Source organism: Episyrphus balteatus, chromosome 4 (genome assembly GCF_945859705.1).
Source record: "Episyrphus balteatus chromosome 4, idEpiBalt1.1, whole genome shotgun sequence".
NCBI classification, from domain to species: domain Eukaryota; kingdom Metazoa; phylum Arthropoda; class Insecta; order Diptera; family Syrphidae; genus Episyrphus; species Episyrphus balteatus.
In genome coordinates, this window is record NC_079137.1 from 48,461,518 (window position 1) to 48,485,443 (window position 23,926).

At 32.6% G+C, this 23,926-nt stretch overlaps 5 protein-coding genes across 8 annotated transcripts; 3 read left to right on the plus strand and 2 right to left on the minus strand.

Moving 5' to 3' along the window:
* Window positions 1-3,496: 3,496 nt before the first annotated feature.
* LOC129918600 (essential MCU regulator, mitochondrial) lies at window positions 3,497-4,173 on the minus strand. Its single transcript, XM_055999222.1, has one exon. It carries the CDS (start codon window positions 3,999-4,001, stop codon window positions 3,717-3,719), a length of 285 nt encoding a protein of 94 aa, XP_055855197.1. The 5' UTR covers window positions 4,002-4,173; the 3' UTR covers window positions 3,497-3,716.
* A 2,284-nt stretch (window positions 4,174-6,457) lies between these two features.
* On the minus strand, window positions 6,458-9,328 carry LOC129918952 (ankyrin repeat domain-containing protein 13C). Its single transcript, XM_055999721.1, has one exon. It carries the CDS (start codon window positions 9,210-9,212, stop codon window positions 7,881-7,883), a length of 1,332 nt encoding a protein of 443 aa, XP_055855696.1. The 5' UTR covers window positions 9,213-9,328; the 3' UTR covers window positions 6,458-7,880.
* Window positions 9,329-11,640: 2,312 nt separating this feature from the next.
* LOC129918528 (peroxisomal ATPase PEX6) lies at window positions 11,641-18,475 on the plus strand. 4 transcript variants are annotated; one of them, XM_055999122.1, is made up of 5 exons: window positions 15,234-15,301; window positions 15,384-15,447; window positions 15,529-16,827; window positions 16,886-18,131; window positions 18,195-18,475. In XM_055999122.1, the coding sequence occupies exons 1-5, from the start codon at window positions 15,249-15,251 to the stop codon at window positions 18,359-18,361; spliced, it is 2,829 nt and encodes a 942-aa protein (XP_055855097.1). In that variant the 5' UTR covers window positions 15,234-15,248; the 3' UTR covers window positions 18,362-18,475. The 4 variants fall into 4 exon arrangements, with proteins under 4 accessions (XP_055855099.1, XP_055855100.1, XP_055855097.1 ...); XM_055999123.1 differs by having other exon boundaries at window positions 18,201-18,475; XM_055999124.1 differs by lacking the exons at window positions 15,234-15,301; window positions 15,384-15,447 and adding an exon at window positions 11,641-11,756.
* Window positions 11,949-13,616, plus strand: LOC129918529 (protein fuzzy homolog). Its single transcript, XM_055999127.1, has one exon. The coding sequence runs from the start codon at window positions 12,329-12,331 to the stop codon at window positions 13,544-13,546; it is 1,218 nt and encodes a 405-aa protein (XP_055855102.1). The 5' UTR covers window positions 11,949-12,328; the 3' UTR covers window positions 13,547-13,616.
* A 3,339-nt stretch (window positions 18,476-21,814) lies between the features above and the next one.
* LOC129918598 (uncharacterized) lies at window positions 21,815-22,831 on the plus strand. Its single transcript, XM_055999219.1, has 2 exons — window positions 21,815-22,296; window positions 22,364-22,831. The coding sequence occupies exons 1-2, from the start codon at window positions 21,939-21,941 to the stop codon at window positions 22,636-22,638; spliced, it is 633 nt and encodes a 210-aa protein (XP_055855194.1). The 5' UTR covers window positions 21,815-21,938; the 3' UTR covers window positions 22,639-22,831.
* The last annotated feature ends 1,095 nt before the right edge of the window (window positions 22,832-23,926 follow it).

Sequence of the window (23,926 nt, forward strand, 5' to 3'; positions counted from 1 at the left end):
GATAACCTTCTTTTCTCGTTATGCCATCAATTCACCAACTCCGTCGTAACTAAAACAGCCCCATACAGTCACTGACCCTCCACCATTCTTGACCGTTGGCGAAATGCACTTCGAATTATATTTTTCATTCGCTTTACGGCGAACATATTACCGACGATGCGACCCAAATATTTCGAATTTTGATTCGTCCGACCATAACACTTCTTTCCATTGGTCAATGGTCCAGTTTTTGTGTTGCATGGCGAATTCGAGTCTCTTCTTCTTATTCTGTGGTCGCAGAAGTGGTTTTTTTGCAGCCAATCTCCCTAACATACCTTTTTCACGCAGTCTTCGCTGTACAGTAGTTACGGAAATTGCTAAATCCAAACGTTCATTTATTTTGCTTCTGATTTTTTAAGCCCTTTCAAAACGATTTGCATAGCTGATGGTGTATATTTTGCCATCATCTCTTTTTGATGTTTTCCGAGGTCAACCAGATCGTTTTTTGTCAGTGTTTGTGCCCGTTTCCCGATTTCTTCTAAGTGTTTTTGAAACCGTTCCTTGGAAATGTTTAAAATTTTGGCTATTTCGTTAAAAGTTTTCCCTATTTTTTTGTAAGATAACAATATTAGCCCGTTTCTCAATAGATAATTCCTTAGTTTTCGCCATTTTAAACTAACTTTACCAAAAAAAATCGTTAAATCCGCGAAATTTATTGCGTTTTCACAAATCTGTATTAAATGTCTCTTTGTGTTTCCATTTTTATAAAAAAAAGACATCATAATTACTGTACAGTATATTTAAAGTGAAAATAATGCAGGTTTTTTGCCAAATTTTAAAAATTGAGACAAAAAAACGCAATATTTTGTGTGCAAGAATTCATATGAAAAATGTTCTTTGAAAGTAAATATGTCCAGTGGTCGTTTAAAATGGTTGAATTTTTAAAATTTGTATAAAATGTCTAGATTATAACACAAGCTTAAGAAAAAGTTAAGAAAAATATAGAAACAAAATTGTTTTGAACCCGGGAAGCACCAATAAACATGAAAACTTGATTTTTTATTTAGAGTTTCCAAACTTTTGACCGGCAGTGTATATACATAAATAAAATTATAATCAGAAAAACACTATTCAAATGAGTTTTATTACATCATTTATATAATAATGCAATTTGTAGAGCAGCACCTTAAACAGATGGATCGGTGTTTTTGGGATCAGAAATAAATAAACAAGGTGCGATCTAAAAGTAAGGTAAGTTTTTGAATTTCGCGAAATAATAAAGTCGTTGTTCTCCAAGCACTCATAATTTACGACACTCATAGTTAAATTTTCGGAGTCAGCGATCATAACTTTAGAATGTTGTGAACGGCATCTCGTTTGGCAAAGTTTTTTTAACGGATATTTTAGACATATTCAGTATGTTTATTTTTAAAACTGCTTAATCTTCATTTTGACCAGAAGAATCATCGCGTGGGTATACCTACCACAGGAGTTATTAATGATGTTAATTATGTATACTGCTGACTGTAAATAACCCTAAGAATATGGAGATTTACAATTATTGAGGAGATTAAGATCACATCAATTGAAGAGCTCAAGGCTATATCAAAAATTACTTGAAGGATTGAAAAAAGCACTAGCACACTATCAGCCCTATTTCTCTATCCTTCGGGGAAAATATTTAATAAATAATCACCAATCAGTCGGGGTCGGTAATATCGGTAAATTTCAACCCTATCTTGATATTCTTCTATTTTTCGATGGCGAAACATTGTCTTTGTTTGATTTTTAAATTTCCAAGAAAAACTACTGGGAATGTTTCTCCTCTACCAGTGTTGACTTTTGATCTGGGATAAAAAAAAAACTCGGCCTTATTATGATTTCCATTCGTATCGAAAATTTGCTACGATTCCCGAAAAAATAATCACGGAATCCGTCCGTATTGGAAAATTTCATACAAATCGTCACCACAATTGGATTTTGTGATTGTTTTATTCGGGAATCGTGGAAAATCGATGGAATACGTGATAAGGCCGACTATCTCTTTTGGCAAATAGAATTATACCAGGGGATCTATAACGTAATACGAAACGAGCGGCAAGACAACAATACTGAAGTAAGCGATAGACACGACATAGAGCGAGAAAGTCGTAAGGCTAAACTAAACCGAAAAAAATATTTGCTCACATGCGTTCTACCAGCAGACGCAATAATATTAGGACAGCTAAATGAAAACGAAAGTCAAACGATAGGTAATTAGCTGTCATAAAAATTAACGAGTATCTTTGAAGTAAAACGATCATCGTAATACGTAATCGCTTTCAAACGGTAACGAAGTAGTTTCAACGATAATCGTTTTACAAAATAGAACCCCAGTATTTTTCAGAATTTTTTATAGATGATCAAAAATAATAGATTTTTTGTGGAAAATGGAAATTCACATTAAAAAGATAAAAACGATCGACTTCTTTCTCAAATATGACGTAGTCAAAACTGGATCAATTTATGATGGGACCACACGGGAAGGACCAGCTTAAAAAAAAAATAAATATTAATATGGTTTCACCCATCGAAATTTCATAGTAAGACCAAATAAAAAAAATATATTATCGAATTAAGAATCTCCTCGGTTTTAAAAATCAGCATTACAATGGTAGAGAAGTCCAAAGTACTGGGGTGACTTTCTGTATCGCATAAGCGAACAAACTGTTTCGCGTGTGCGAAAGATTTGCTTCATGGCCTAAAGCAAATTTTTCGCACACGTGAAAACGTTTGTTCGTTTATGCGGTACAGAATGTCACCCCTGTTCTGTTCGTCGTAATGCCTGGGTGTCCATCTTTACATCGAGTCCCAGCCCAAATAGGTGGATGGATTTGATTCACATGATTTTATAAACGACTTCAAAAAAGGAGGCGTTTCTCATTTCCACTACGTGCACCGATTTTGATGCTTCATTTAATTTGGTCCTTTTTAATTTGGTCCAGTTCTGTTTATGGCATCTATGAAAAAAACATAAGTTTCCCAATTTCTATCCATATGGATCTTTTTTGATAAAATTTATATTATTTTTATTGAAATTATCTTTTGAATCTCTTTCAGAAGGGATACATCTCATGTTACGGTTTGGGTCGCTAAAATTATCTCCAAAACGATTCTTAACGATTTCGATTAAATTTGATATATAGTGGTTCTAACGAAAATCCATCATCTATTTTTAATCGAAATTTCCCTTTTTTTGGGGTGTTTCGGTATGTCTCATAAAAGCTATTCGATTTTCTTTCAATCTTTTTAGAAAGATACTTCTCGTCATTTGAAAAATACCTTGGAACAAAAGGTACTTCGAAGTTCAAGTGCAAGTACGTGCGACTCAATGTGGGCATTTTGGTTAAGATAAATAGGTTAAATAATCATAATTACTTTAAGAAAATTTCAATTCAAATTCAAGTTCACATTATGCACCAAATCTATTGATTTTCATAAATCTTCCTTTTTCTGTGATTAAAAAAAAAAAAACACATTTTCTGTTTTTCTTTTCAACATTAATTTTATTTGGACTTCTATATAGACAAATTTTAAAATAAATAAATAAAAAGACAAAAATATTCTTCAAGAGAGAATCAACATTTTTCTTTTATATCAACAAAATAACTATAATTAAAAGGTTTACTTGGTCACATCGCATCGCATCGTTTCGTCATCGACCATGGCCGTGGACTATTATTTTATTTATTGTTCTTCTAATCCTCATCATCATCATCGTCGTCAGCGGGTACAAATAGTTCGTTTTCCTCCAGGAAATTTGCCACACTTTTGCTAATAGCTGCACCAATAAATAATCCAGGAATTACGGCACACATAACTCCAACCAAACCTAAAGGCATGGTTTCTGGCCTTGGTTTCAATGCTCCACTGCGATAGTGTGTGGCTGTGCGGATGGTAGTTTGTTGAGTTTTTTGTTTGATCAAAACTTGGTTGAGTAATTTGCGTAGTGCGTTAAATTGAGCAATTTTGGATGCATTCATTTCGAATGAAGAATTATTTTTTTATTGAATTTGACTAAAAATTTAAAATTTGTGCAGGACTACGGATTTGTGCTAGGAAGTAATTTTTAATAGATTTCCAGTCGATTCGATTTTCGATGTGTGATGATGGAACTGGAAAAAATATACTTGACAGCTCTGCGACTGAAAAGAAATATTCCTGTTATGGCATTTTGTATTTTGACATTTCATATTTTTAGGCCTGTTCATATTGTTGAGATAGAGAGATCTCCAGTCAGATTCCGGAATACGGATTTATATAAATAATGGCCGAGCTCAGCGCAGAGCACCTGGCATATGATAAGCTGCACTTGTTGGAATTATGGTAGGTGCCTTACAGATTTTTTAAAATAAATATTAAAAACTATTTGAAATCCTCCGAACCGTTTTATTTTTAATATAATATTATTAATTATATATTATTTATATTTATTTATTTTATTATTATTAATATTAGAAGTTATAGGTACTTCTTTGTGTTTATAAAAATTTATGTATGTTTTTTTTAGGGCTTTATTATATTTTTCATGCTTTTAATATGCTTAAAAAAAAAAACATGCATGTCCTGACTAAACCCCTTGTCGTAGAAGATGGTTAATCTCTTTGAAAACGGTGTTGAGGGCCAGTTGTACAAACTTGGGTCAACCTCGGTTCAGGGATTTAACTCTTGGATTTAGGCGGATTAACTGTGGATCAAGTTTGGTTCAAGCACAACTTTAGCTATTTTAACATAAATGGACCCTGAACCAGTGCTAAAGTTAAACTGCACCTTTAACACCGATTTCAGAAGATAAAAAATGTTGAACCACGGATTAAATATTTGTACAACTGGCTCTTAATGTAGACAAGAGCCTCATTAATCCTTTTTCCTTAAAAGCTATATTTCAAAAAAATTACCTCATAAGTCAACATCCCTACAAACAATTTTGCTTTATAGAAGGAACGGTAGCATCTATAAAGCTTTATAGAAGCAAAATTGTTAGTTGGGATATACCTACATATTTCAAATGGAAACAAAACTTGACCCTTTTGGGGCGCCATCTAGCGTACAAAGAAGTCTGTTTATTATTTTTTAATAGTTTTTCCACTTAGGAACCTAATTCTCGAAAAACCATTAAATAACGAACGCCCTAATGTACCTATGTATTTAAAGATATACAAACATTTTTCATTCCCACTTCCCACATTAAAAATTAATTTCAAGAAAATTTATTGAAACAAAATCATTTTTCAAAAATAAAAATAAAAATAAAAATAAATACCTACACAAATAAAAAAATATTTGCTGCTATGGTAAAAGTTGCTTCTTAAAAGCTTTTTAAAAATTTATAAAAGATTTTTTTCAAGAAATAAAAAAAAAATATAAAGTTTGGTTTAAAGTTAATAAAATATATCCTTGATTGGTTTTGACCTCCAAACGAAAGTATAATACTTAATTTCTTGAATAAAGAATTTTTAGAAACAAAATTTTGAATATCGTCAAAGCCCTTTTTTAAATTGTTTCATTTATATACATAAATAAATAAAAAAAAAAAATAAAAAACAATTTGATAATGCCATTAAAAAGGGAATATTAACTCACACTTAAAAACAAAAAATCAATAAAATTCATTAGAGCTTTATCAAAAAATTGATTTTTCGAAAAAAAAAATTGAATTTATTTTTTTAAAGACAAGAATTATTTTTTTGGAAAATGTTTGTTAATTTTGACATTAGAGTACCTAAACCGTTTTTGTCATTGAAATCCGTCATTGAAAGCCGTAAACAATGGCTCGAAAAATCTTTTTTTTTTATATTTCAAAAGTATCTTTTACTTATAAGCCACATAACATGTATTTTTATTTATCAAAATCCTTTTCCATTTTGGTCATATGTAATATGACCGTTAATTTTGGTCAAAAAAAAAAAATTCAATTTCCCCTTGAGCTGTGTAATCTTCACTGTCATACTTTTTTAAGTTTTTGCATTGTAAAAAAGTTTTGTTATTTTCACTAGCACCTTATGTTTTTTAATCAATCCGATTATGAATGAAAGCTCCTGGAGAAATGAAAGAAGCGCTCATAATCGAAAAATCCCCAGAACATCATTCCATTTCCGTATTAAATTTTCAAAGATTTTCGTTAATATTTACGACTAGAAAACTATTACGTCTGCCAATAGAAATTCTGTGCGACCTAAAAAAATTATTTTTTTCGGTTTAGTTTGGACTTACGACTTTCTCGTTTTACATAATCGTACTCTATTGTAAATAAAACCCACGTACATTTTTAAATTACTACCATTTATTACATCATTATGTTTTCTGAATTTATCTCCACATTCTTTTTTTCATCATTTTTTACTTTTTCTCATCTTAAGCAAAATACAAAGTGTATAGAATAGCATTTTGTACTATGTATATAATATGTATGTAAATTTCAAATAAATAATTCTTCTACTTTTAATTTTTTTTTTCTTTTTAATAACAAATAATTTTTTTTCTGTAATTTTTTTTTTTATTTTTTAAATTTAATTTTCAACTAAAATGGAACGTGTGTTTTTTGTTGTTTGTTTAACAAATAAATACAAATACATTACTCTCTTAAATACAATGTTTATATAGTTTTTGTTTTGTTCTTTTTTTGTCCTAAAAATGTAGAATGGGATGTTTATTTTTGTTTTTTATCTATTTTTTTTCTTTACTGAACATTAATAAAGTTCATTGTCTTTATTTATTATTTATTTATTTTTGTTTTTTTTTTTCTAAAACAAAGTGTGTAGATGAAGTATTTTGTAGAAGTTTTTTAGGTATACATAATTTCAAATATAATAATAATAATGATATTTAGCGATAGAGATAGTGGCAAAGGAAAAATAGTAGTTCTATAATAGATATGGACAGTAAATTATTTTATATATGTATCTTTTGTATGTATTTTATTTTACATTTTTTTTTTCTTACTTATTTATTATTTGGGAAATTGTGTTTACACAGTAAAAATAAACAAATAAATATATAATATGAATGAAATGAAATAATATTTTGCAATATAACTGTGTAATAATTGACACGTTTTGTGTATTTTTTTTTTTATATGTGTCTTATTGGGAATATGTAATTTGGTACACAATCACTTGGTAATTCTAATGCTTTTACGTACAATGTAAGATCTATCTTATTTATCTAACGATACTAGATATTAAAACAGTCTTATAAAATAAAAGAATTAGCATTACCAAGTGAATATTTGGGTACTTATATTTTTTATACTCATAAGATTATGGGCAATCAGATTTCTTTTAAACTTTTCATTTTTTTCTCTGCGAAAGAAGGCAATTGACGGCCTTGACACTTATTTTTTCTTTTTGTTTACTTTTATTTTAATAGAAATAGAATAAAATAGTGTGTAAAATACTTATATACTTATAATATTTTTTTCTTCTTTTTAAAGTTTTTTTTTTTTGTTTTTGTTAAATAAACTTATATTGGTCTTGCCTAGCAAAACTCTCTATAAATCTTATACTGGTCAGTGATAGGCAGGTGTGTCTAATAGAGTTTCGTGTATTGTTTGTTTGTATGGTGTAGTTGTTTTGTGTTGTTACTTCTTTTTTTGGGAAAACAAAGTACGTGCTGCTATAATGTTTTTTTGGTCTTCGAAGAATATACGAAAGAATGAGAGAGTTTTTATTATATAATTATTTTTTTTTTTATATCAACATCTAAGATACTTCATCTGAACCCTGTGGATCTAAGTACTCATCTTCGTCCTCATCATCTTCATCTTCTTCCTCTCCATCATTCTCCACTTCTTCTGCCTCATCTTCGTTTTCCTCTTCGGTAACACTTAATTCATTTTTATTGAGATCAACTTCTTGCTGGGGTCATAAGTCCGGAAATCGACGATTATCCTCTACATAGTGATTGGGAATTTCAAACAATTCCTGTGCTATGTAATCACAAAATTCGAATTTTTGAAATGTTATTTTTGCTGATACTGTCGTCAGGACGGGTATTTCGATTTTCACTGGAAATCCACTGGGCAATTTTAATGTTACAAATTCTCTCAACTTACTGAAATGTTTAAACGGTGCTATGACCTCCAACACATTCAACAACATCTCGACACTAAGAGGAAAATCTTTACTCATAGCGACTGTTGCTCGCAGACACTTGTTGGACTGCTTGAAAACTATATCACGCCCGAGTTTGGGATATTTCCCAACCTCAGCCGAAATGTATTCATTCCAAGTGACAGTGGTTTCTGGTGGTGGCAGTAATGAATTTCGTCGACCCAGATCACCATTGGCATCGATACTAGCTCGTCGACCTTTAGTTATAGTTTCAACAAGAGCTTTATTCTTTTTCAAATCATCTGTGGATAAATGCTCACGTCGTTTGCGTGACTTAAGTACCAAACCATTGATCGAATATAGATCACAATTGTACTGCCCGCCAACGACCTCTTTCCGATCCTCACGGAATATCCAGCCTGATTGTGCTCGCGAGAATTGTATGGCTTTGGTGGACATTTGGGCGGCAAGAATATCGCTCGACATTAGCACATCGACTTCTTCTTCAATGTCGTTCTCTTCGTAGCGCATTCGCTGATAGCATTGGAATTCGTTATCTAGCACAGTCAATGACTCATGGGTGCTCTTATCGCCACGAAAGATAAACGAAATATCACCGCGCTCCCAGCGCATATCAGTGAAATCGACCAAGGTCGTATCTAAGCGTATAGATGAGCCAGATTTGTGGATTTTACAAATGTCTGAAGGCAGAATACGCGACACCAAGGGAACCCATGAATGGAAATCCCATTTGAGTTCCATGTAAAAATCCTTCATTTGGCGCAGAGCATTGATTAGATTTGCTCGACGTGATTCCATTTGCTGACGTGATTGCTGTTTTAGTTTGCGAAGGAGAGAGGAGATTGTCTGACGATCGCCGTAGCTAATGGCCTCGGCTAGGGGGGACCAACCTTCGAGGTTTTTGATTTTGACAGGTGCTCCATGGGCGAGCAGAAGGTGGGTACACTCTTTGTGGCCGAGCATTACGGATAAGTGGAGGGCGGTGTTTCCATGTTTGTCTTTTAGTGAGACGTCGTTAGTGAGTTGTTGTAGATGTTGGGAAAGGCGTTTTATATCGTTATTAAAAACACTATTGTGCAAAGGAAATTCCTCAGCGAGGCTGTCAATTTTTTCTTCAGCCATTTGTTTTTGAAATGATAACACACAACACGCACACAAACTCACTTCACTTCATTTTTCATATTTGAGTTGAGACGAGGCAGGCAACACACACACACAAGGTGCGCAGAAATTTCTTTTTTTGGAAATTTTTTTGTAATCGAAAATTCGAAATTGGTTTTTCGAAATTAAATAAACAAAATGGCTTGAAGTGATGCCAGTATGGTTAATATATTTTATTGATTTTTTATTTTCTACGAGTTTACATGATTAGACTTGGGTTGTGATCCAAATCTCAAAGGTACAATGGCAGTGGTACAAGTACAACGCATAGTTGTATTTGACCCAAAAAGGTGATCAACATTATTTTTAAATGAAAAGGGTTCTCAAAAAGTGAAATTAATAAATAAAAAAAAATTACTTACCATATTTTACAATTAGGGCCAGTTGTACAAACGTGGTTAAGCCACGAATCAGGAATTTAACCCACCGATTTCGGCGGATTAGCTGCGGGTCAACTTCGGTTCAAGCATGGATGTGGCTATTTTTACATATGTGGACCTTGCATCAGTGCTAAACCGGAACCTTACCACCGATTTCAGAAGATAAAAATTTCTGAACCACGGATTAAATATTTGTACAACTGGCCCTTAGTATTGACCAATAACTGGCTGAATACAATAGGGGTATTCACGATCTGGTGCAACAGGCCTAGTAAAAATGTAAAATTTTATTTTTTTACAATAGATCGTGAACGCCCCTCTTCTTATATATATTTCCTCCACCGTTGCTTCTTCTTTTTTTCCATTTTTTATAATTTAATTCTTTGTTTTGTTCGGGTTAATTAATTTTCACTAATTATTTTACATCAAAAGAAACTAAATTACGGGACATGAGTAGCGACAACCATTATAAACAGAATAAAAAAGACAAACTGTTTATCATGGGCGACGCGACGGTGGTGAGCTGCCATCTGTCAAAAATAATTTTACTCCATTGTATTTTTATTTTGCAATAGGGTTAGGGTATAGCAAAAGTAAAATTTCAATCCATATATTTTGTTGTTGTAGTGTTGTAAGATTTTACACTTTTGCACTTTTGCAATGATACTAGACCAGTTGCATCGGATCGTGAATACCCCAAATGGTTAAACTGTGGCTGTAGTTTGTAGTTCTATCAAAATTTTACTGAGGGTAAACCCTACAAAAGTTGGCGGCAGCTGAACAAAAAGTTGAGAATTCTTCAACTTGCGCTACAAGCTACAGCCACAGCTACACCATTGTATTCAGGGGGTAGGTAAGGGATTTCAATATAAAAAAAGTTACACATACACCACAGTGACCTGCAGTTAGGACGCTAGCAAAATAATTAAAATAAATTTATAGCTGAGCAAAAAATTACACCAGTTAACCTTTGTTGACCATTTAATAAGTGTCAAAATTTTACGTATGGGATGCTAAGATTTCGGAGCCATTTCAGCATATAATTCTTTATTGCAAAAAAAAAAAAAAAACAATTTACATGATTTTTTGCAATTTCCTCAAAATTTTGAGGGTGTTTTAGCAAAACTGAATTCGGATTCAGCACGTCAAAATACATAAAGGTAAGCAAAAGTGTTGGCACTTTTTTTTATCATGGGCAAGAAAAAATTACAATGAGTAAAATTTTTCCTAAAAGTTAAGACAATTATAAATTTTCTACAATTAGTATGAACAGAGAAGTTAGTTTAGTTTCGATTGATTAATTTTCTTTCTCGAGTAAAATATTCATATTTTCCACAATTTCTAACTTATTTTATTCAAAAAAAAAATTATTTGATTCAACATGAATAGAACAGTAGAACTGTTAATAAAAAAATTTTCAAAACACAAAATGTAGCTTAAAACTGTCTCCGAATTCTAAAAAAACGGTAAGAAAATGTTGTATTTTGAGATTTAGTCCATAAAATCTACACTCAATTTAGTGCTTGAACAAAATAAAAAATATTTTCAAAAAGAGCAAGTACTCCTCTGTATGTCGTTGAAATGTGAAAACATTGAAAAACTGTTTTTTGACGATAACTTGAAATTTTGAGGATCTATGAAAAATTTCAAGTGCTGAAATATGGTTTACTCAGTAATACTTACAACCTCTGCTAGGTCACTTCCAAAGTAATTAACATGATTTGTATTTTGTAACACAGTGTAATGGGTCAAGTCCATTTAAGGTCCATATTTGTAAAAATAGCCACATCCATGCTTGAATCGCAGTCGACCCGCATAAGGCTATAAAACTGCATACTCACATTTTGGTTATACCTCCACTCGCAAAATTTTCTGTGGGATCTCGGCCTATTCGAGGTGAGGCATTTTTCTATTTATTTAATTTTCCACTTCTTTTTATAAATTGTAACCAAAAAATTCATTAAATCCAAAATTAATTTTGAATTTTGGCATCACTTTCATTATAAAGAGCTTTTTTTCTCACCTTGTCTCTCTTAAAAAGCTTCATTCCACCTGTCATCTCTAAAAATTCAAACAGCTGTTTTTGTGTCAAAAATTTATGAAGAAAAGAGTGGTGATCAAAAAGGTAAATATCAAAAAATATTCGCATAATTTCATATAAAAATTTCTTGGCAATTGTCCAAAATTACTCACACAAAATGTCCAGTGCATCATGAACGTGGTTTTTGTCAAATTAATTTATAATTTTTAAATTCTTCATAAATTATCTAATCAATTTCACCTAAAAAGAATGGTAAGAAGTTCTTTTTTCTTAAAATGCATTAAATTCTTCTATGATGGTAAAGTTGATATAGCTTTTCAGAGTTAAAAAAAAAAAAAAAACTGGTTGGCACTTTTGATTAGTGCAGGTAGTAGTTTTATGGAAATTAAAAAAAAAGAGTGGTATTGGCTAAGAATTTACCTGTTGCCTCTTCATTCTACAGTGACCTACAAATTAAGAGAGACCAAGTTCTTCCTGTAGAAACGAAATTAAAGTAATACAAATTCTTGAAAAAGAAAACAAAAAAGTATTAAAATAAATCAAACAAATATAAACAGAATAAATAATATTACTTATTCTTCTACTTCACTGATTTCAATAGTATATAGAATTTGTATTACAAAACCAATCTTCTTCTTCTTTATAAACAAATAACAATGACCATTCACGTAATGTGTCTTACTGCCGATGGGGGATTGCCCATATTCACCCGAAAAAAGGGAGAATGTGAGAATTTACCTTTCTCCACTGTAGCCTCATTGAATGGCGTACACATGTTCTTTAAATCCATGGGCGTTTGTATGAATTCGACAATTGCCGAAGACTGGACTCTTCTCTGGAAAGATTATGAATCAGCTATTACACTTATTGTATGTGGCAGAAACATGTCGGAAAAGAAGCTAGAATTGCTTTCCGATTTGGTATTTAACTCGTTTAAACTATTCGTAAACTCAGAAGATTTACAAACTTCCACCAAAATTGTAGATCGTTTAAAAAGAGAAGCAAAGCAATATATGCCAATAGTCGATAGACTACTTGACTCCTTGGCAACTGACATTCTTGGATTTAACGATTGTATACTATCCACAGATAATGCCCACCTTCTGATGAAATTGAACGAATTCAGTGTCCAATGTGACTCACTCTTTTGTTGCATAGTTGTTAACCAAAAACTAGCAGTGGGAACAGAAGGTTGGTGGGATTTGGACTTGATCGATCGCAAATTGCTTATAACAATGCTAAACTCAGCAGATCGATCACAAAACGATGTGCCTGTTTACTTGCCCAAGAAGAGCTCAAACACGGCATATCGATTTGTGTCTGTTCCCATAGCTGGTTGTGGTATATTATGTGTGATTTGCGGTGCAGATCCAACATATCAGGAGATCAGCAATATTGCACAGAATGTCTTTCGCAATGAGAATGAAATTATGAAAAGTGTCGAACGTTGTATTTCGAAAAATTTCCTACCCGAAACAATTGAAAGCAATGTGAATGTATTGGAAATTGTTTTACTCAATAAAACAACAAAGAAATATGTTTTTTTGAAAAATCCAGAACATTCGTTGAGTGAACAACAATATTCAATACTTGGACAAAATAGTTTGGAAAATATTCGAATGTATATTGATCAAATGCTTGAAACGGATGAGAATATTTTGAAAGAGAGGAGTGATGAAAATTTGCAATCGATTGCTGTGAGTTGTGCAAATCAACATTGGCTATCGGAAAATCACAATTGCTATGCTTATTGTGATGAACATGAGAATATATTCTTTGTGCTGTTTACATTTCAAGTTCCAGTTTATGCTATGAAGATATTTAGTGAGAAGATTTTTGCTGCATTGATGCAGGAGCGAAATATCTGTTGGTAGCGAAAAAAAGATGAAAAATTAATTTTGTATGATTCTATAAAATAAATGCTTTTATAATTTTTTATAAAAACTCTGTTTTCAATTTATCTATATTGGCTTGTTTAGCTGTTTGTTTTTTTTTTCACTATTTCATACTACTGCAAAGCGATCAGGAGTCCTATTGTGTCTCTGGGAATGGAAAGTTGGGTTTTTTGATCATAGACTACGCACGAGTCCGGGCAATGGTTCTTGGGCCTCTTTAAAAATTGATCCAAGTGGCAAGGATGGACTCTATTACTTCTGCTTCGTAAAACTAACTTTTTTGAACTGTTGCGACAGTGATAAAAAAAATTACGATAGTGATTTTTTGAGCATAACTGTCTCTTCACTATAAGTCTTAAATTTTTGGAAGCAAATTAACTTCAAAAATGACTGTGAGTCTGGCTATCAATCTAAATGTCTATTTTGGTGATACTGGCAGCAAAATTAATTTTTACAGTTTCTTCTTGTACAACGTCAACTTTTATTTCAACCTTTTATATAAATTTCGCTTGAACTCGTTATTTTCTTTTCCATGATATCACGAGTATTCTCAATAGTTCTCTACGCTCTAAAGCTTAGGTAGTCCATAAATCGAATCCGTGCACGAAGTGATGACGTTCCTAGAACGAGAGCTTATTCATTCAGGATCTTAGATTGCAACTTGGAAAAGTCATTCAACTCTGAAGGCTTAGCTACACAAATAATGCAATTAACCTACAAAAAATTTTCCTGGATATCACTGTCACTAGTTAAGTTAATCACCGGAAATTGGACTTAGGTCCAATTTATTCACACTCCATTAAATTTAAAGTCACCATTAAAAAAGGGAAGTTTTAAAATTTGTATGCGATTTGACAGTTTTATAATTTTTAATGGAGCCTTTAAAAATAATGGAGAGTGAATAAATTGGGCCTTAGTCAATCACTTATATTTTTCATAAAATCTTTATTTGGAATAGCCAACCCTTACAAATTTTTGTTTGAATTAAGAAAAAACTGTTCTTACAAATCGATCCATTTAAATAGACTTTACACAAAACGGAGCCTGCAGCAAATCCGGATATTTTGAACTTTTTTTTTGGTAATAACACAAATCTCTCGCAAACTGATTTTGTTTGTGTTGTTAACTCTTAAAGGTTTTTCAGGATATTATAAAAAATTATGCAACACCATTCAAAATCTGGATACGATCATAAAATCGCAAAAATATTTCTAATTTTTTGGTTTTAATTCAAAGACAAAAACTCGTATTCAGTTAAAAACCCAAAAACAAAATTACTTTTTTTATTTATTACCTATATATATTGTATATTATTATATTTGGTCTTAAAAACTCGAAAATTTTTGTATTTAGTCTTTCTCTGACCCAAAATTTGCATCCAATTTTTATATCATTTAAACATTTCAAGTAATAAATAATTTATTGGTTCAATTTATCCCATCGCACTGCAATTTGACCTGCATCGTTTTTTATTTTAAGAATGAACTAATCCGCTTCATTTTGTTGTTAAATGTTCTCACAATCACTTCTAAATACATAAAAAATGTTAATTTGCTTTTCATTTGGGCCGTTTTTCTTTTTCATGAGTCAGTCTAATATCAAACCGTTTATCCGAGGCTATTTGTTTTTTCATTACGATAGGATTTTCCTTTCATGGCCGATCCATAAACCCTGCCCAAGAATGAAATCCTTTGTGAACTGGTTTTTCACAGCCATATCCAACTTCCTGAGAAGGTAACAGTTGTCACGTTTTCAGGATTTGTTGGATTCAATGTTATTAATCTATTTTTTTCACCACTGTCTTTATTTGCCTTAGCTGGGTGGGTATGAAGAGCCTGACAACTGAGCAGCGACTTGATGAACAGCTCGAATGCATTAATGTGATTTATTTTTAACTGTTTTACATAGATCAAATAAAATAAATTTGATTAAATTTTATTAAAAAAAAATTTTTTTTTCAGAAACAAAAAGCCTCGCTGAAATCCCCATCGCGAGAGAAGGATAATGTTTCACCTGGCAAAACGACAAGTCAAGAGCCTGCACCAGCAGTGCAACCTCCAACCGAGCAACCCAGCTCATACCGTTACACTGGTCGTATGAAAGAAATTGTTCAAGCCTACAATGCAGCAGCGACTATTCTTCATCCCAAATGCCCTTGGTATGTCTTTCCCGGTTTTCTAGCCCATGCACTAGTCCGACGTTATCAGGAGAATTATCAAGGAAAATTCAAACTAGTTCCAATTCCCAATATTCTCTATGAACTGTTGATTAAAAATGAATTCATTAAATCGGAACATGTCATCTTCTCATCTGAAGAAATATTCAATCAATATGCAGAGAACCGTGAAGCAAACTTTGTCAATTTGCTCGTAACCGGTCGACTGGGAGCAATCACAACAACTGGCAATGAAATTGTTCAGAAAATGCTTCAAAAAGCTCCTCAAACTATTGTCACACAACTAGTTCCAGTGCAAAATTGTTCAGATGGTTGTCTCTATGTCCAAGAGAATTTCTATTCGAATTTAATGGACCGCTTCCGATACAATCAAGGATTCTGGGTAGAATTGGAGCCATTTTCTGATTCACAACAAATTCCATCAATTGCCACAAAAGTTCACATCTATATGTTAAATAATCCCTACGAACTGCCTCCAGAAATTGTTGATACTATTTTGGGAAATTACTTCAATACACCACGAATTTTGCATCGCGGTCATACTTATCGTGTTGAAGTGAATGCCAAACTACTTGGAACTTCGGTTCTTGCAACGTTCTATCATATATTTGCCTATCTCAAGTACATTCACTTCCGTTGTGTTCATTTGGAATTGAAAGGCAGTGAGTTTGAAATGCAAGCAATTGTGGCGAGGAATTTTACAAATCTCATGCAAATTCCCCATACGCATCACTTTTTGCCACGACAAATTCTGGATAATGTTGCAATTGTGGAGAACTATCCTAGTGGTTTGAGAGATGCTTATTCACTGTTGCGTTCGTCAATTGATGCATTTTTACCAAAGAAATCTGCTTGTTTGTCATCCAAACATATTTATCCTTTGTTCATGCTGCAAGGAGAACGTGGTTCGGGCAAAACAAAGTTGGTTAACGCTGTTGCCCAGGATTTGGGATTACATTTATATGGAGTTGATTGTGCTGATGTTGTTTCGTTAATACCCTCGCACACCGAATTGAAGCTAAAGGGACTTTTTGCTAAGAGCTTGCAATGCGAACCGATGCTTTTTGTCTTCCATAATTTTGAGGTAAATTAAAAGGAATTCAAAATAGTAAACTTGATTCATTTTTTAATTTTTATTTCAGATCTTTGGCATCGATAATGAAGGAAATGAAGATCTACGACTGTTGTCGTCTTTTCAAGCTCAAATCCAGGAGCTCTTTGCAAGAGATCGTGACCATCCGATAATCATTGTTGCCCTAACCAATGAGAAAAATCTTAAACCAATGATCCAACGGTTGTTCCTTGAAATCGTTCATATAGAAATTTTGGACAAAGAGGAACGTTTTGAGATCCTCAAATGGTTGCACATCCGTGAATGTTTCAATGATGAAATATTCAACCGTGGAAGTTTAGAACGATTACCACTTTTTGCAATGGAGTCTCGCGAACGATTTCTTCGTGAATTTTTCAACTGGGTCGAAGCAAAGTCGCTTCTAACAGAAGTAGCTGAGAAATCACAAGGATTTATTTTAGGTGATTTACAATTGCTTTACGACAATGCCATTCGTGATTTGCGAAGAGAGCCCAAACGAGCTGTTCTTAGTATGCGTCATTTCAAGAAGAACTTGACTGAGATGCAATCTTCATTTGCCAACAGTCTAGGAGCACCGAAAGTTCCTAAAGTTCTTTGGTCAGATATTGGTGGTTTGGCAAAGATTAAGGATGAAATTCAGAGCAGCATAGGTCTGCCTTTGAAACATGTTCATTTAATGGGTAAGAATCTTCGAAGATCTGGAATCTTGTTGTACGGACCACCGGGAACTGGAAAGACACTTGTCGCCAAGGCAGTTGCAACGGAATGTAACTTAAGTTTCTTATCTGTGCAAGGACCCGAGTTGCTTAATATGTATGTTGGCCAGAGTGAACAGAATGTCCGTGAGGTATTCTCTCGAGCACGTTCAACTGCACCGTGTGTACTCTTTTTGGATGAGCTAGATTCTCTAGCTCCTAATAGAGGTGTTGCTGGTGATTCTGGTGGTGTAATGGATCGTGTTGTTAGTCAGTTGTTAGCCGAAATGGATGGCATGGGAGATCCTTCGAAACCTATTTTCATTTTGGCTGCAACAAATCGACCAGATCTTATTGATCCAGCCTTATTAAGGCCAGGACGCTTTGACAAGTTATTCTATGTTGGGCCATGTACAACGGCGGATGATAAAATATCTGTTCTCAAAGCTCAAACAAAGAAATTCAAACTTACCAAAGATTTGGGTTTGGAAAAGATCGTTGATATTTTGAATGAAGATATGTCTGGAGCAGATTTGTATTCGATATGTTCGAATGCTTGGTTATCTGCTGTTAGAAGAGCTATTGAAAAGCATCGTCAAGGTAAGGCTAATATAAAAATGTTAAGAAAACTACTTAAATATAATGTTGATTTGGTTTTTGCAGAAGAAGCTGAAGCTGAAGATGAAGATAGCGAAGTAGATGAACTCTTGCCAGAAGACATTATTGTGCGTATGGAAGACTTTGAAAGATCCTTTGAGAAATATATACCATCAATTGCTAAAAAAGATTTGGAATATTTCAATAAGTTGAAATCGACGTACAGTGTTTGATTTAATACATGGTTTTATGTATTTAACTTCATTTATAAAGTGGCATTACTTACGTATACCTATTTATTTAAATAAAAATATGTAACCAGGTTTATAGAATAATTGAAAGTTTTTTGTGAAAAGGCAATCAATATCGATGAAAATTTATGTGTAGGTAAAAAAAGCAGCCAAGTAGTACCTCATTTAAATATGCTATTTAGGTATTAGAATAATTATTGGAGAATAGGGAGAAAAGGCGAAGTTTTTATTTCTAATATTGAAAACTGTCAGCAAAAAAACACTAGGAAATAACAGCTAAAAGTATTTGTGATTCAATAATAATTAGAAAATATTTCTCTACATCACCTGTATTGCGAATGTCAACTATCAATTGATAGTTGATAAATAATGAAATTTAGTGTTTCAAAACCAAATTTATGGGAAAACTGATGAACTTTTTATACACAAGGGTATTTAGGGTAAAATTATGCACAGCATTTTTATTGGTGAAAATTGTTGCCAGCAATACCCTTACTCATATAGTCAAAGTCTCAACGAAACCCATTTGGTGAAAAACCAAGAACCAAAAGAATGCATCGAAATATTTTGGATTTAAGTTTGTTTTTTTTTTTTTTTTAAGAGGAAGAAAAAAGTACCAAAACACCCTATAAATAAATCATAGAAATAAAAAAATTGGTTAAAATATTTCGATGGTCGTTGGTATCAAGAATAAAAAAAAGACCGTAAGCATATCATAGGTGAAAAAGTGTTTTTTACTTGCTCTATAGGGCAAGTATTGGTTTCGTGTAGAAAAAAAAAATCGAGGTTTTAATCAAAACCAACATTACGATGATGGAGAAGATCAAAAAAGTGGTTTTCGTCATGCCGTCCGTCGGTCTGTGCGTCTGTGCGTCCATCTGTACATCGAGCTAGCGCCTAAACGGGTGGATGGATTTGCTTGAAACTTGGTACAGATGATTTTTACGTAATTCCCTAGGTCCGTTTTTTTTATTTTTTTAATATCTCCAATTTAACGCATATCTCCCATATAACGTTTTCGAGGTATTTCAAATTTCTCGAAAACGGCTCTAACGATTTCGTTTAAATTTGGTGTGCGCAGTACTCTTATTGATTCCAACAAAACTGCGTTTTTAGTTTTTCTCAAAAAATGCTAAGAGCGGAAATATGGCGTTGCCGTTTTTCAAAAATTGACATGTTTTTTAAGTCCATATATTTCATCAAAGCATAAGTCAATTTTTTCAAAATTTACAGACATCATAGGTATTGAAGTGTAAAATGTAAAAAAAAATTAAAAAACAAAGTTTTTCAAAAATTTTTTAAAAAATTGAATTTTTTTAACTTTCGATTTTTTTTTTGTTTTTATTTTTTTTTTTTTCTTCACAAAATCTTAAATTTCCAATAGATATTTAAGATAAAGATGCTTTGAACTACAAGAGCAAGTACGTGCGACCCAGTCGTGCATTTTATTTTAATATACTTCATTTAAATTGTTTTTTATGGGTTGTTGGTTTTCTGGATAATAATAAAAATCCAATATAAATTCAGTTTAATATAAAAAAAACAACGTTGAAAGTTTTGAATGAACTACAACTTGTGTTTGTTACCACCACGTTCATAAGCTGGAGTTATATATATCTATTTCACGGAGATCAACCCTGTCTAGTGGTGCTATGTTGCTTTATGTTCAATATACTTTAAGAATATCTCTACCCGAGCTTGGACTTGAAAAAGCCTAAAGATCCTACATCCCTGCAACTTTTGAAGTATGGGTAAATGTTTTGGAAGGAAGTGGGTACAAATCGTCGGCGTAAAGCAAAATTATTCTAAGTCCTTAAGAAATCCAATGTACTTAGAACAATTTTGCTTTATGCCGACGAAATAATAGCGGAAAAGCTAGAGGACTTATGCTTTTTATAGCCGAAATGTTCCAATACGAAAAGCGCCAGCATTTACTTGGCCTCAGAAGGAGACAATTCAAAACCATGAAGCTAGCCGACGATTTATAGGTGAAACAGGCCAACCTCACAGACAGATACGTAGAGTAACCCCTCCACATCGAGATCTTTTATGATTAAACGAATAAAAAACAAGATTATCATACAATTTTCTTCCTGTTCTACAGGTCTCTTACTTTTTGCCATTACCCTCTTGAAGCAGGATTACTCAAATTTGACTTTAACTATGTATTAACTATACAGTGATCATGATTATGCCTCATGATGTCCTCAAAGTTTGCAAACCTTTTACCACCGTTAAACCAATATGCTTCTGGATCATTTCCAGCACAAGATAAACACTACACAATCGATTTATTTAAAATTTCAGCGCTATGACCATCAGTTTAACCATTATCTTTAGTCAATTCATTGGTTAATTAAATTGTTCTTTTAAAACTTTTCCACTAACTTTTAAACTTCTTCAAAAAAATCACTGTTCAACTATTTTAATTTTAATTCTTGTTTGTTGATAAACACAAAAAAGAAAACTGTCGACGGAACTGTTATCGAGGCTCGAAGTTCCGTTTGAATTACACTCCGATTCCATAGAAAATTATGTAAAACAAATAAAAAAAAATAAAAATATTTAAGGCTTAACTACATACACCACTTTTTGAAAAAAGTACAAAAGTGAACATATTTTTTTCTGGTTAGCGCAATTGTTTGTTTGTGAAAAAGAGTATACAAATTGTTTATTACACCAAAAAATAAGCTTTCTGCATCATTTGTTTTAATTTTTCAGGTCGAAAAACTATACAAAAATGAGTTTGAAAATGTTCACTTTTGTACTTTTTCACTTTTTAAGCCAATGTAGTTAAGGCCATAAACAAAAAATACCAAGACTGGAAACTCGGCGGTCAACTGACGTTTGCCTACAAGCTGCGAGGTGTGGTGAATGTCGTGAACCTATCGTTGTGTGTTCGTGTCCGATGTGTGGTGACTGTCGTGAATCTATATATGTGTGCGTGTTAACGTCACTTACCAACGTGGTGGCTTTCACATATATTCACAGACAACACTGTACACAAAATGGTTTTGGGGGGAAAGACGTACGAAAGTTTCCAGTCTTGGTATTTTTTGTTTATGGTTTTGACGTTTAAATTTGGCAAAGTCAAAAGCAACAACAATTTCCAAGATAAATTTGTTAACAACAACAATTTCAATGGGCAGCTGTCAAAACCTTAAGTAGCCATTTTTAAGTTTTGACAGTTCCCGATACAGAGTTTTTTCTAATGATCATACCTTCTCTTTTTATACCAAGACCAAAGTTAACTTTATTTAATAAAAGAACGATCTTATAAAACAAAACCAAACAGATCTAATGTGAACACACCATTAGGTTGTATGGTGTAAACAGATATAGCAATCGAGTCTCTAAATCGAATGCACTAGTTATTCTACTTAGAAGCACTTGGCATCACTTTTATTTAAATGTCACTTTTTAAATTTTCAAAAGAAAAAAAAAAAAACAACTTTCCCGGTTAAACTGTACAACACTACTCGACAGAAAAAACTTCGATTTTTTACCAAAGAAACCTCTGAAAAAAATACAATTTAAAAGAAAAATATTAATCAACAAAATGTCAACAGTTCGAAGTGATCAATTATTTTTGGATGGTGAAAATTACCAACAGCGAACCATGCCAAATAAACAATTCCATTCGGAGCGCAAGCACAACATTCGCAAACATGCCTTGGGTGAAATCAAAAATGTAATCCACAATCATGCCTCGGTAACACCATTCAAAGGTCACCAAATACCCGGTCCATCAAAAAATATCTGCACTGATTTATTTAAAAAACATTCTCAACATCTTAAATCACAATTTGATGGAGAACAACAGATCAAAATTCAACCCATTGTCACAGCCAAGACCGAAGAGCTATACAAAGAAGATTTACCAACTCCAAGGAAGTGTAACAAAAATTGTCACAAAGGTAAGGAAATTATTAGAAATTTTCTTTTATTTGAGGGGACCTTTATATGTAAAATTATTTCTATTAGGCTTGGAAGAAATATGGTCAGAAATGAATGTTCTTGAACCAGATGTATTGGAACGACTAATCAATGGCAATGGGGAAATTGAAGATGACTTCGATCTGCCAGATCGTAATATACCACCACCAACAATCGATTTTGATGATTTAGAATTCGATTTGGAATTTGATGTACAGGATCCATACGAAATGGAAAATAAGAAATTACTCGAGAAGATATTGGCTGAGGATCAAGCTCGAACTGAGTTTCCTTTGGCTAATGAGTGGATAGATAGTTTGTAAATTATAAACTGTTTATCTAAAAAATATTTATAATATGCACTTACCTGACTGCTTAATTTAGCAGCAAAGATTTATTTTATTTTTGTTTTGTATTCCTTATTTGAGTTTTATGCTCTTTTGAAGAAAAAAAGGAATATTCTTTTAATTTATTTTATTATTTGTTTCTCCAATATATAAATACATAATTACATATTAATTATAATTCGATTTAAGATTTTTGAAAAATAAAATTTAAATTTTATAAAAAAAAATAATGTATTTTTGTAAATTCTGGTTAGTTTTGTTTTTGTTGATCGTTTTTATTTAGCGCTTTTATGATCTCGATGTTGAGCGATAACTCTCCCACGTCGTATTTGCTTATTATCTCCGTTGAACTGGGAAAATGGCGGTAAGACTCGTAGATTTGTTTTGTTGCATTTGCTTGTACAAGTTAGGTTCTTAGTTCGCATTCTTACCTATTGGATGTTGTATAAAATTGAGTTTTTGATCATACTTTAAGCCGATTGTGGTCTATTTTCTTTGAAACATTTTAGCTTCCTCGGAACTTCTTACTTCTAATCTGTTCAACCTTTACTACTACTGCTGTCAAACAAAGGGTCTTCATTTCAGCTGCCGTTAGTAGGCTTAAACTTTCTATATGTACGTTATGAACATCCTTCTTTTCAACATATAACCATTTTTAGATCATGATAACAAAGTTTTTTTGGCCACTTAATCCACCCTACACTTATGCGATATGCGACGATAGATTTCTGTCATGTTCATGCTTATTACTCACTTGCCCAAACATTAACTCATTTATCAAGTGCTCCTTGCAGGAATGTGGGATCTATACTTATTTTGACACATCACACCACAGGCAAAATTTCCCAAAAACGTCCAAATTTCTTTTTTTTTTAATTTACTGTTGCAAACATTCAAACCATATAGTTTTGAAAGAAATAATGATTTACAGTTTTTTCGTATGTTTCCATACTTTGCAGTGACTGCTTTTTGTTCCGTCAATTCCATTATAATCTTTGAACAACAACAACATCTTGAAGGTGCTACCACCAAGTGCCACAATACTCAAGTGTGACGGAAGAAGTTTTTCAAATCAAATGAAAAAAAAAATTACTAGACCAAGCACCACACACAAAACTGAATAAAAGGAGTCTGATGATCGGATTGGCATCCGTGAAACAGTACTGTAACTCTAGCCATAAAACACTTGGTGGTAGCACCTTCAAGATGTTGTTGTTGTTCAAAGATTATAATGGAATTGACGGAACAAAAAGCAGTCACTGCA